This window comes from Odontesthes bonariensis, chromosome 5, assembly GCF_027942865.1.
Source record: "Odontesthes bonariensis isolate fOdoBon6 chromosome 5, fOdoBon6.hap1, whole genome shotgun sequence".
NCBI lineage: Eukaryota > Metazoa > Chordata > Actinopteri > Atheriniformes > Atherinopsidae > Odontesthes > Odontesthes bonariensis.
In genome coordinates, this window is record NC_134510.1 from 26,666,795 (window position 1) to 26,679,015 (window position 12,221).

Consider the following 12,221-nt stretch of genomic DNA (forward strand, 5'->3'; position numbering starts at 1 on the left):
TTGAGCAGAAGTGATGACATTTGATAATGGACACATTGAGCTCAACATGTCAGAAATGAACACTAAAGGCTTGTCATGCAGAATCCCATGTTTATTAGATATTATTGCTTCACTTTGCACAGTGTTTGTCAAGTTTCAGAGAAGAGGCAGTCCACATTTTTCCAAGTTTTTTTTTTTTTTTTAAATCTATATGTACACAAACTGTCCATCAAGGTCACCTGTTACCATGCAGAGGAAAAAGTAAGCAGTTATATACACGTTCAAATGTATATGCACACAGGAGCCATTACCATCCATATGACACTCATACAGAGTCTTGTCCTGAGAAAAACCGGTCATCTTTTTTTTGTTTCTTTTTTGTAAGTGCTCAGTGAACCATGAGATACCATCTTATCATCCAAGCTGTCAATTCAGCAGTTTACCAAAAGCACTTTGCAGGTCTAACTATCAAGGGGTTAGGCCAAATAACAAGACCCAAATTCCTGTTAAATGTCGTCCATCAGTTACATACAAAACAAACACGAATGTATCTGCAAACTATGACTCAATTTTCATTTAAAGAAAATAATTGTAAGTATCTAGGGAATCTACCAAAACTAAGAACAAATAACAATCAGAAACATTAATGCAAAAATGCTCATATTATTCATATGACATAACCTACAGTTCGATATAAAACACAGCATATAAGTAGAGCTTGTGTGACCCTACACAGACTGTAAGTCAACACGTATTCAATTCTGTCTAATGTGCTACCATTTCCATTTGGCAACTGTTTTCAATGGGAGATCTTTGAAGTGCTGCAATAAGTGCATCTTTCAGCCACCTAAATCATAGTTTAATTACCTATTGATAGGAATGATATTTTCTCAGCCTCTTTACCCTTTTGTCCCACCCCAAATTCCCGCATAATGTGAGAAGAAAAGTGAGAGCGCAATGTGACAGGGAGAGGAGAAAATCTTCACAATATAACCCCTCTCCAATGTTAGATAGGACTTGGCACAATTAAAACACCCTCTTCTCACCCTATGTGGGTCCTCGACTCTCATCCCTCCTACAAACTCTTAATCTTCACTCTCTGCCGGGCAGATATTGACTGCTCTCTTTCTGCTCGCTGGAGAGGAACAGCCTCAGTTCCATATCTTGAGGAAGCTGTCCCAGGATCCTGTGCAGCACGCCATGCCGTCTGAAGATACGCCGATGCAGCTCACCCTGTTGTCATGACCAGCCAGCACGCCTGAACGTCAGCAAACATGAACAAACATGATGTCAGCTGAGCAAAGTGCCACTGAAAGAAGACAGCTATTGACAGCTGGTTCAGCTTCAACTCTCTCTGGTTTCCACTTGCACTCACCCACTCTCTCAGATTTAAGTGTGTCCCAGATGTTGACGTTGAAGTCATCGTAGCCAGCCAGTAACAGCCGTCCAGAATTCGAGGGGGCCAAGGAGGTCACCCCACACATGATGCCGGAGTCCTGGTAGGTGATGAGGTCCTGGTCGGCTCGCAGGTCATACAGCTTACAGGTGGCGTCATCGGATCCTGTTATCACTGCATTGCCGTTGGGGAAAAACTGGAAGAAAGGCAGGTGGGTAAAAAATCACGCTCTTTGGAAGAGAAAGAGATACAGCTCTGCCTAAGACTGAGATGGAAGTCTTCCTCGTCCTCACCCCAATGGCGTTGATGTCACTCTCATGGCCTCCAAAGGTCTGTCTGCATGCGCCCTCCCTGATGTCCCACAGCTTGGCTGTGAAGTCACACGCCCCTGAGATGAAAAACTTAAAGTCTGGGGACACTGCCAGAGACATACAGTCTCCCTGGTGTCCGGCAAAAATTGTCTTTTGGGTCCCCGTCTCAATGTCCCATAGTACACTAAAAGGAGACAAAACAAGGACAATTATCAGGCTAGTTTAAATACGGAGAGGGACATAGCATCATTTTAGATCAGTAATTCATACTGCAATCTTACCAGGTGCAGTCTCCTGAGCTGGTGATGATCTCACTGTCACTGATGAAACGACAGCATGACAGGTAACCTGGGTGACCACAGACAAACATCATGAGGCGCTCCAAGATATCAGTGGATTAAATTAGCAGAAGATCGTCTTGTCTTACCTGTGTGTGCAGCAAGCTCACGCATCACCTTGACGTTCCCATCCTTGCCCTTTAGGTTATAGATGGAGCACATGTTGTCCAGACCGCCACATGCCACGAGGTTTCCTGAGGGTGCATAGGCACACGTCATTACCCACGACGACTTCAGGGGGATGGCGCTCACCTGGGTACACACAGAAGGGAGGTGTCTTTGTCATGAAACCGCAGAAACTAAATGGATTTAAAGCAATGAACGCACAATAAACCAGTTTTTAACATTTTTTTAGTAAGAACTTTGAGTGTGCTGTGATAGAGTTATATATGAACACAATAATGTTAGAGAGTTAGATACTCGTACCATACAGTCTATATTAAACAAATCCTCTCAACATTTTTATTTGATTTAGAAACACATGGATTTATCTTCCCAATGGAAGCATGAAAAAAATAGGATTTTGAAGTCTCAAATATTACAATAACAATACTCAGACACTTAACTTCATACAGCCACTGAATCTTTTGGGACAAACTAATCATCAGCACGCACACACAAAGTGTTATGAGCAGCAGCACAGCACCTCCTCCCTGCTTCTTGTCTTCACGCAGGTAGACTGACAGCCACGAACCTTCTGGCTGATCCAATTTCTGAGGCCACCTCAGTATCAAACTAAGTGTACTACAAGATAACTACTTTCAAATGTGCATTTGGAAGTGTTTTGGGTAAGGTTCAGTTACAATACTTTAAGTCCTCAGACATCTTCCCAGAACACATAAATAAAAGGTTTTAAATGTGTGCAAAAATCTGACTGAAATACATGAATATTTAAAGTCCAGAAATACTTAATGAAACAATTTATCATCAGTGTTAATAAATGCTACATACAAATTTAAAGAGGTTATTTGTATGGAAGTTTTTCTGTGCCATCAGAGTTTGAATACGAATTTCTAATATCGAATTTTTACAGCATCAAAATCAGACTTTGAATTTGAAAAACCAACAGTGGAAAAAAAAAATTCAGTGGAAAAAAATTCAACTTCCAAAAATTCAGTGGAAAAAAATTCAACTTCAAAAAATTCAGTGGAAAAAGAACCAGACTCAACGTCCCGGTAAACAGGGAGAACCAATCGATCCCTGTTTCAATTCATCCAACGGCAGCCAATCAGGTTACGCTCCATTGGACAGATCAGCCATGTCCATCAACGCTGGTGATGGTGCTTTGGTGAGTGAGTTTACTTTATTTGCCATTTGTGTTAGTAAAATTGAGTAATAGATATTACTGAATATCCATTGAGCTGATCTGATGAATTGAGACAGGGATCGATTGCTTCTCCCTGTTTACCCGGACGTTAAGTCTGGTTCTTTTTCCATTGAATATTTTTCCACTGAATTTTTTTTTTACACCGTTGGTTTTTCAAATTCAGAGTCTGATTTTGATGCTGTAAAAATTCGATATTAGAAATTCGTATTCAAACTCTGATGGCACAGAAAAACTTCCATATATTTCCCCCCAACAAAAGTAAATCATGCTTGTATGTGTGTTGACCTGCAGGGGAAATATTAAATGGGGATAAAGCTGATCTACAAGAAAAAATTAATATTTCCGTGCGGTCAACGTCTGAGAGCTTTGCTGTGCAATGTGGAGATATATTCTGAATTATCACTCGGCGCCTGAACATCATGTTTTCCATTAGAGACAGGCAATTCAATCTTCACCTAAAGAAGGCACAAACTGTTCAAATTTCATTAGAATGAAGAGAATTAAGTGTTTGATGATCAAAATGTTATCCCGTGTTTACAGCCATGTTTTTAAACTCTGCTTATTGAGCCAATAATGTTTGAAGCTATGGAGAAATATATTCTCATGAGCTTCATAAAGTGAGTTTTCATTTGTTTTATTGTGTGTTTGAGGATGAAAGCACATCGGAAGGTTTTGACCACATTTGGATCAGTTTCAATTTATGGCTAAAAACACTAATTCACAGCTTCACATCATGAAAATCTGCCGGCTTCCACCACTGACTGCTTCAATGGGATTTTACTCCTCCTACCTTGTTGGTTGTGATGCTGTCCCATACTATGAGTTTTCCATCTTGTGAGGCACTGACACACAGCCTGGTGGAGTGAAATAACACGAAAACATATGAGTGATGGAGAGAAAGAAAAGAAAGATGATTCATTGATAATTATCGGGCACAAACAGAATTGAAGAAATCTATATTCTGAAATCTAATGTATCCTCACAATTCCATCTTGCCTATATCGACTCTCCATTTTTCTAATATCCTTCACTTGATTTAATATCTTGTAATATCTTGGCTATGATACAAAACACATGGTGTCCTTTCAATTTGTGTTCAAGGCTTTATGTATTTACTTAGAGTCACCAGCGGACCAGTGCATAGCATAGATCTTGGCAAGGTGACCCCTTAGCGTTTTCCTGGTCTTTAGCTGGACACGCCCCACCACAGTGATCCCAGCTGCTGCCTCCTGCAGTGTGGTGTCCTGCACCGCCTTACGAGCAGCCTGTTGAGCACGCAAACACAAACAGAGCTGGTCAGATCAATAACAGTAATCACCTACAGATGAGTGATGAATAACATTGCAGTAGTTACAGTGTCAGACTGCTTTGAGAGTGCATCATGAACCTCAGTGAGAAGCCAAGTCACATATACTGATATAATAGATGGTCATATTGCTCTCTCGATTTACCACAGATGGAATAAAACGGCCCACTTACAGTGATCTGGTCTTTGAGACTGTCTGCCTCCTTTCGCAGTTCTTCCATTTCACCCATGGCGATGGTTGTTAGGCACTGTCACCAACGGAGACGAGGAGAGATGTCAGCAAAGCTGGTAATCTAGAGATGAAGAAGAGGAGAAATGGGGAAACAAAATAATGGAATTCAGTTAGATTTCTTTAAAAAAAGTTGTGATTCATACCTTTATTTTCCTGTTGCAGCACTGCCTGTGCTATGATTTCATGCCGCAATTTTACCTGCACCCACCTCAACTTGTTATCCTCCCTAGTGCCGGACTCTAAGTAAGTGCTGTTTTGCAAGTCAAACGAGCCCTCGTCTACTTTGCAAACTTTCGTAAATACGCAGAAACTCACAGAGAAACCCACAGGACACACCCACATATGAATTTACGCGTGTGCACACACACACACACAGATGATGACTGTATGCATATCTAAACATGACTTTGACAGAGAAAGTTTGTTCTTCAGATGTGACACTCAAGAACACACATCCTCACCCTGAATGTACACACAAACCAGTATGTCCTGTAATAATGTTATAAGTGTATCAGCTCTTTGGCTCACAACAAATTCAAAACACTGATAGGGGAGTTTGTGCCATTTAACACTCCGCTGAGCTCTCACCTAATGTTGATGGCTATTGAATTTAGTAATGTCATGATTAAATGGACTATTACTAGCAGTAAACCAATCACCTAATGGTCGAACTCATACAGTGTGACAAATGCTAAGTCTAAAAAACAGAGTACAGAGTTGTTCAAATGGGAAAGGAAGACAGCTGTACAGCCAACCTTCTCAACAATACCCTCCTCTTCCTGTTGTATGTGTGCAAATATAACAAACCTCACCTACTCTATATTGAAGCAATTAGTAGTCAGAATACTATTATCTTTATCTTACCTTAGGAATTGATAGGAGGGAATGCTTGCGTTGATTTTATCGTTTGGTCCCTGCAGCAATCTCTCACTCTCTCTTTCACTAGTTGAATGAGAGTCCCTGTCATAACACATGACCAAGAGGATTTGCCTTTAATTTGTTTAAAGTGAAAAGGAGGGGAAGGGAGTGAAGGAGAGAATGATGCGAAGAGAAAGAGACCTGATTTAATTGCTTGCCATTGGACTTTATCTGTAATGCTAAAGTGAATGGATGATGGCCTGAAACAAGCTGAAATAAAATGAGAGAGTTGACTTCCAGCAGCGTAGCGCAACGAAACACTCCAGCAGAGCAGGTTCCCTAAACTCCTGATGGCTACATTGTCCATAAAGCTGAAAACAGGGGACTTTATGCTTTTGTTCCAGTTGCGGAACTTACACCACTAATGAACACTTGATTATTTTCGTCGTGATATTGCCCTTTTGCCAATGTGTTCCTGGGATCCTTGCTATTTACCCATGTGTTTAAATGACTGGGGGTTGCTGGATAGTGCATTAGCACTACCAGAGAGAAGAGGAGGCCTGTGGAGGGGAGGCAGGGATCTAACGGGGCGGAGGGTAAGAGGCAAGGCAGGAGAGTGAGTTTTAAATCCTACTGGCTGAGATTTTAAGGGAAGCCTTTTGAATCAAATCTGCTCTCATCCGATTATTGACTGCTCTTTATATCTGGATAAGAGATGGAGAAAGGGATGGGGGGGGGGGTAGATAGTGTGATGAGAATGAGGGAGGAGGCAGAGATGGAGGCTTTATGGTGGGACTGGGCCCGTGGACTTGAGTCTAAGCAGTGAATTGGGTGCTTTGCTGACAGTTCCTGACCAGTTAAAAATCAAAGTCCTGCATTCTTGCAACAACTTGTAAAAAAATATCTAAAAAAGCTCTGAATATGGCTGTTGTTGAGTTGTTTAAAAAGACAGACTGAACAATGATTCCTTTAATACTTCTGTACCTATCAGGCAATTGTAGGCAAAAATATAAATTAATGACCTGCACCGATTCATGGTAATTACATTTTTTAAGTGCATCAATGTGAAAATGTTTTTGTCAGATTTCAAGTTATCAGCATCAATTTGTGTAAAAAAAGAAGAAAAAATCACAATGCATTTTTTTATGCTATGTCTGACGGTATTAAGAATTACAAAACAAAGGGAATTTGCTTTTAACTCAGATTATCGGTGCATGAGATAATACCAGCTTTGTTTACTGCTGACATGTAAATCCCTCTGTTGTATGTGCCATAAAAAGATAAAACACAAATAAGTGTATTAAACATGTGTCACTATAAATTCGACATCCTCATAAACTAACAATGTTTGAACAACTCTGTCATGATGAGTGTGATGCAGTATACATATCAACCGCTATTCAACTTAAGAATGAATCAGCGTAAGAGTGAAAACATTTATGACACATTTGACTATTTAGACAAATTATAAAAGCTGTTGTTCATAAATATTCATTCAGCCCGGTTTAATTTGACGTTTGAATCTGATTCTGAACAGCATGGCACAACTGCACAGGCTCAAGACAACAAAGTCAGTTAACAGCAACACATGACTATTTACTCACCAGTCGAAGACTCCTCTCAAGGTGTTTGGATAGACTTTAATCACTCTTCGTCCACGGATCTTCCTCAGGTCGTTAAGTCATAAGTTCAGCCCGTGTGTTACAACAGTTTCCTCTGCTCATTCACTTTTGGTGTCGCACACAGTGCGATATTTCTCTGTCACTCACACAGTCCACTGCCCCTATGAGGAACAGATGAGGATTGGAGGGATGAAGGGAGATCAGTGATGAGGGGATAAAACCTGGGATGGACAGAAAGGAGGGGTGGGGAGGTGGAGTGGGGGAAGTAGTGGTGGTAAAAGAGGTAGAAAGAGAGAGGAGACAGAGGAGGAAACCAAACAAGGTGCATGGCTGTGGGGGGTCACAAGACCTGAGCAGGGGTGAATCTGAGTCAGTGAATCTGAGTTGAAAACTAAGTGATGGAAACCATGGAGGGGAGGGAGAGGCAGGATAAATAGAGAACCTGGGAGCATGGCTTTTTATGGTGCTAAGGTACTCTTTGTAGGATCTATGGAGGCAGGAGGATTTGTTTTGTAAACCTGAGATTAAGTTAATATTAGAAAGTTGATGGACTGAGAGGGACATTGGCAAAGCAGAGACTCGACTGGGTGGAATAATCATACAAGAAATAACTGCAGCATTCAGAGAAAGTTTTCTAGTTCATAACTACAGTGCAAACAACACAACCGAGCATGTGCATATACAGTGATGATGTACTTTATATATGTGTTACTATAGCTGTGTACAGGATCATAACCTCTGTCCTGTCAGACTACAAAAGTACCACCTTCTTGCTTTTTTTTTTTCTAAATTCACAAGCCCACCCATGTGGCTCCCAAAAGCCCCTACATGATCCCTCTGGTTTTGCTTTGCTCAAGTTCTGCTCTGGTTAGATGTTAAAACAAAACAAACCCCTGAAATCAGAGTTCTGCTTATAACTGTCTGCCTTATCAGTTAGAGAGTGCACTCCACAGCTGTCACACATTATCTAACAAAGTAAATCACCTGTATTAGTTATGAAACAGCACGGCTTGCAGCCCCTGTGCGTGTAGTGACCACAATTCACCCAAAACATTAAAAAAAAAAAAAAAAAGATCAAATCCTTGAATCAGCTGCTGAAGTGGCTTCCAGTAAGTTTCTGAAAACATTTTTCACCGACATGTTTTCATGGAATCCCTTCACATAATCACAGCTGCTGTTTTTTTGCTGATTGCAACAGTTTGTGAGGACTAGATGATTCCGATTTGTGTTTATTGTTAAGCTTGAACTGAATGATTCTGAACTAAAATCTCTCACCTTGAAAAGTGTTTCTAATGACCCCATGTTGCCTGTTAAACTGAATTATTTTTTTGTTTAAAGGCACATTCCAAAAAAAAACTTGGGATGGGGCCAATTTAGGGCTAATAATGTGGCAAAAAAAATCTAAATTAATAAAAAATTGGTATTTCAAACAATTGATATCAACAGATGATTCACTATCATGATATGGGATGAAAGCTGCATCAATGAAAGGCCGAGTCTGAGGAGTAAAGATAGGCCAAGTTTTTGAACAAATGTGCATGAAAATCATTGAAATGTTTGAAAACAATGTTTTACAAAAGAAGGTTAGAAGAAATATGCATTTTTTTCTCTCTACAGCACATAGTGTTATCAAACCATTCAAGTCACGCAGGAACTTCAGTGTGTAAAGGGTAAGTTGGACACCCTCATTTTTCTATCCCTCAGACGGCTGACAGATGTCATTCATCAAAAGTTGGTATAACCACATTATCGTGACAAAGGATTACTGTGGGAAACCTTTGTCAAGTACTAAAAAACAGAGTTACATTCATAAATCCAACTTGAAACCGTGCAGTGTCAACTTCTTAGGGCTCAGAGGCATTTGGGATGGACCATCACACAGTGGAAACATGTATTGTTGTGAGGCAACTTAATATTCTAGATGTTCCTTGAAAGAAATGGTTCCTGTGTGCTCTGGACCAAAAACATCCAGACTATTATTAGCAAAAAATCCAACAGTCAGGCACTGTGATGCTATGGGGTTGTATCAGTGCTGTAATGGCAGCATTAATGCAGAAAGATTTGTTGAGAAGTTAGAGAAACATATGCTGCCCTTCTTTTTTCCAAGAAGACAACACAAAAACAATGTTTTGTGTCAAAGTGTCCCCGTGCAAGACACTGAACACGTTGCCTCCGACTCGTCCATCAGTGTTTGAAAGGGTGTGATAGAGAAAAAAGCACCGTGTAACCTGTGTAGACTGAAGTGCTGTATGAGAGTGAGGTTGAATGGGTAAATGTGGCTTGTGGTGGTAATAGATCTTTGAATGGCCAGCTAGACTCGAAAAGCGCCATATAAGAACAGTTATATACAGCTTACTGTATCATCTCAACTTGATCTGATTATGGCCTGTACGTTTGGAATTTTTTTTTGCTATTTTTTGCTATTTAAGTTAAACTGATTTGAACTGAACTGAACTCGGGCTGCATATCGATATAGTGAGAGGCACTGTCACATTACAGGGAGAAAATTCAAATTAGCTGGGTGGAGGCCCTCTGTGAGATGTTTGGCTGTTCTCCTGTGCCTGCATGAGATTTCTACTGTTTACTCCACCTTCTTCCCAAAGTGCAAAAAAAAAGAAAGAAGCATCTTAGGTTAAATGGTTGTTGTAAATTGACCGTAAGAGGGAGAGTGAGCAAGTGTGGTTGTTGTCTGTAGTGGATATAGATTCCCCCGGGCTTTTCCCCGTCTCGCCCTATAACAGCTGGGACAGGCTCCAGCCCCCTCGAGACAGTGACCTGGGTGAGGCGGTTTTAGAGAAGTGGATGGATGGATGAAAAGAATTTAAATAGTTTGACCACAGGTCGTCAAACAGGTAGCGTTCAGCGTGGGAACTTTTTTTTGTGAGTTTTGTTTCAAATACGATGTGGTATCCTCTGATAATGTATGGTGAAAAGAGAATATATTCAGATCCTACACTACTGTTAAAATAAACTTACTTAGGGTTGCTAAAAGAAACACAACAACAATATGCAAAGTTTTTGTAATTCTTTCATCCACCTCATCGTGTTGCTACAAGGACCACTTAAACGTGTGCGTGTGTCTAACTTCTGTTTTTTATTTAGATTGTTTGTAAAATGCCTCTCATTTTATGATTACACAAATATTAAAAGTAGTAAGAGTAATAAAACATAATGGTCATGGCACATTTAGGACCTTTTCCAATACAGTCCTGACATAGGTTCTAGGATTATTATCGAATATGTTAAAGTATACTATAGATATAGTATCTTTAAAGACCAACATTCAGACAATTAAACAGCATGACTGTGACATGACGCAGAATGTGGACTTTTTGTTTGCACGTTTGCCTACTTATCCATTTCTGGAGCAGAAAAGGCTTGTAGTGTGTTAATGTGTGTGTTGCCTACTTTCTGGGTTTATACTATGATGCACTGAGGATAAATTCAGCTCTAGGGTTTAAAAGTGTTGACCTCTGCTCACTCGAGCGCAGTGACGACAGCACGGCTGACCCAGGATTTGGAGAAATGCAGTTGGGGTGGAGTGGGCTGTGAGATAAAGCGTAGAATAGAGAACCAGAAAAAGAGAAAAAAGGATTTGTTAGCAGAGGCATGCAGACAGAAGCCAGGATAAAGACAGAATGAGTGTGTTTTTGTAGCTTACTATTTATGGACCAACGATACCTTGTTCTGCCATAACATTTCCATTTTAGCCTTTTAAAGTCAAATTATAACAAATACCATCAGTCTTATCCTTTTACTACTTATTATTTAAAATAGCAAAAGTATCTAATTAAGAAAGATAATTAAGGGAAAAGATGATAAATGAAGACAGAAAAGGGTCTTTGTTTAGAGTCAGTGAGGATCTCTGACATCTTGAGTGGTTTGAATAAATGGGATACAGGGTGGCAGTGTGTGCTAAGAATGACTGGGTTTAAATGCGAAATGTGCCAGCCACAAGCAGCTGTTGTCACATGAAAACAGAATAAACCAAGAACGCTGAACCACAACACTTCGACTGAAACTCCTCATTCAGTTTCTACAAATAAACACTACGTAAAGCATCATTCAGAAGGGCCAGACATTACCAGCAGATATTTGATAAGTGGTGCTGGCGACAAATACAAAGATGTTATTGTGTAAAACTGAGTCAAAGGATGAGTGATCCTGTCAGCTACTCACTGCAAAGCACTCAGCTATAATGACAACAGGATGCTCTGATTTCAGTTTCATAACCACTCGGCCTTACATAATTTCTCCTAATAATATAAATTACAGAAGGACAACTTTATTCAGATGTGAATTTCATGCTTTTCAGGCGATGAGTGTAATTAGAGCACTAGACAGTTGGAGAACTTAATGCGAAGATATCTAACATGCATTAAGGAGACATAACACCGACTCAAGAGAAGATTAATGCAGACTTTTTGGGTGCTGCATGGTTTGAGTGTGTGAGGCAGTTAAGAGGTTAAAACCAGACTCCATTAAACAGGCCTGCCGACCCCAATCTGCAAGGGATTATAACACAGGGGGAGTGAGAGTGTTAATATGGGCCGTAAACAGCACTTGACTGAAATGCGCAAGACGAGCGCAAAGGAGGGGGCTGCAAAGAGACACTGGTTGTAATGGGGAGGATAAGATGGAAGTGGGTGGGTTTAGTGTCGCATCACTGGATGTGTATGATTAAATGTTCTATCCATGGATTACTATTCCATATTCTAAATGGGAGATTTTTTAAGCTTCATAAACAAATGCACTCATTTGAGAGATTAACAGTAATCTCTCTATTTCTATCCTTTTTTCCCCTGCGCACCTCTCTCTCTGTCTGCTCCCTCCCCTCCCTCTTACTACCTGA

The 12,221-nt window shown here is 40.3% G+C and overlaps 1 protein-coding gene across 4 annotated transcripts; it reads right to left on the reverse strand.

Annotated features, from left to right (window-relative positions):
* Positions 1–78: 78 nt before the first annotated feature.
* Positions 79–5,820, reverse strand: gnb3a (guanine nucleotide binding protein (G protein), beta polypeptide 3a). 4 transcript variants are annotated; one of them, XM_075466710.1, is made up of 9 exons: positions 5,754–5,820; positions 4,831–4,950; positions 4,468–4,616; positions 4,142–4,205; positions 2,114–2,276; positions 1,968–2,034; positions 1,669–1,870; positions 1,355–1,571; positions 79–1,237 (listed from the first exon to the last, which is right to left on the reverse strand). In XM_075466710.1, exons 2-9 carry the CDS (start codon positions 4,885–4,887, stop codon positions 1,131–1,133), a joined length of 1,026 nt encoding a protein of 341 aa, XP_075322825.1. In that variant the 5' UTR covers positions 4,888–4,950; positions 5,754–5,820; the 3' UTR covers positions 79–1,130. The 4 variants fall into 4 exon arrangements, with proteins under 4 accessions (XP_075322825.1, XP_075322823.1, XP_075322824.1 ...); XM_075466708.1 differs by lacking the exon at positions 5,754–5,820 and adding an exon at positions 5,098–5,173; XM_075466709.1 differs by lacking the exon at positions 5,754–5,820 and adding an exon at positions 5,088–5,162.
* Between the last annotated feature and the right edge of the window lie 6,401 nt (positions 5,821–12,221).

Bases quoted from the DNA above. Each gene is read 5' to 3' on its own strand.
- gnb3a (XM_075466710.1), bottom strand. From the start codon at position 4,887: ATGGGTGAAATGGAAGAACTGCGAAAGGAGGCAGACAGTCTCAAAGAC. The intron at 4,206-4,467 runs GTAAATACATAA...TCACTCCACCAG, and splicing joins TGGTCCGCTGGTGACTCTAA to GCTGTGTGTCAGTGCCTCAC. The intron at 2,277-4,141 runs GTAGGAGGAGTA...GTGTGTACCCAG, and splicing joins ACAGCATCACAACCAACAAG to GTGAGCGCCATCCCCCTGAA.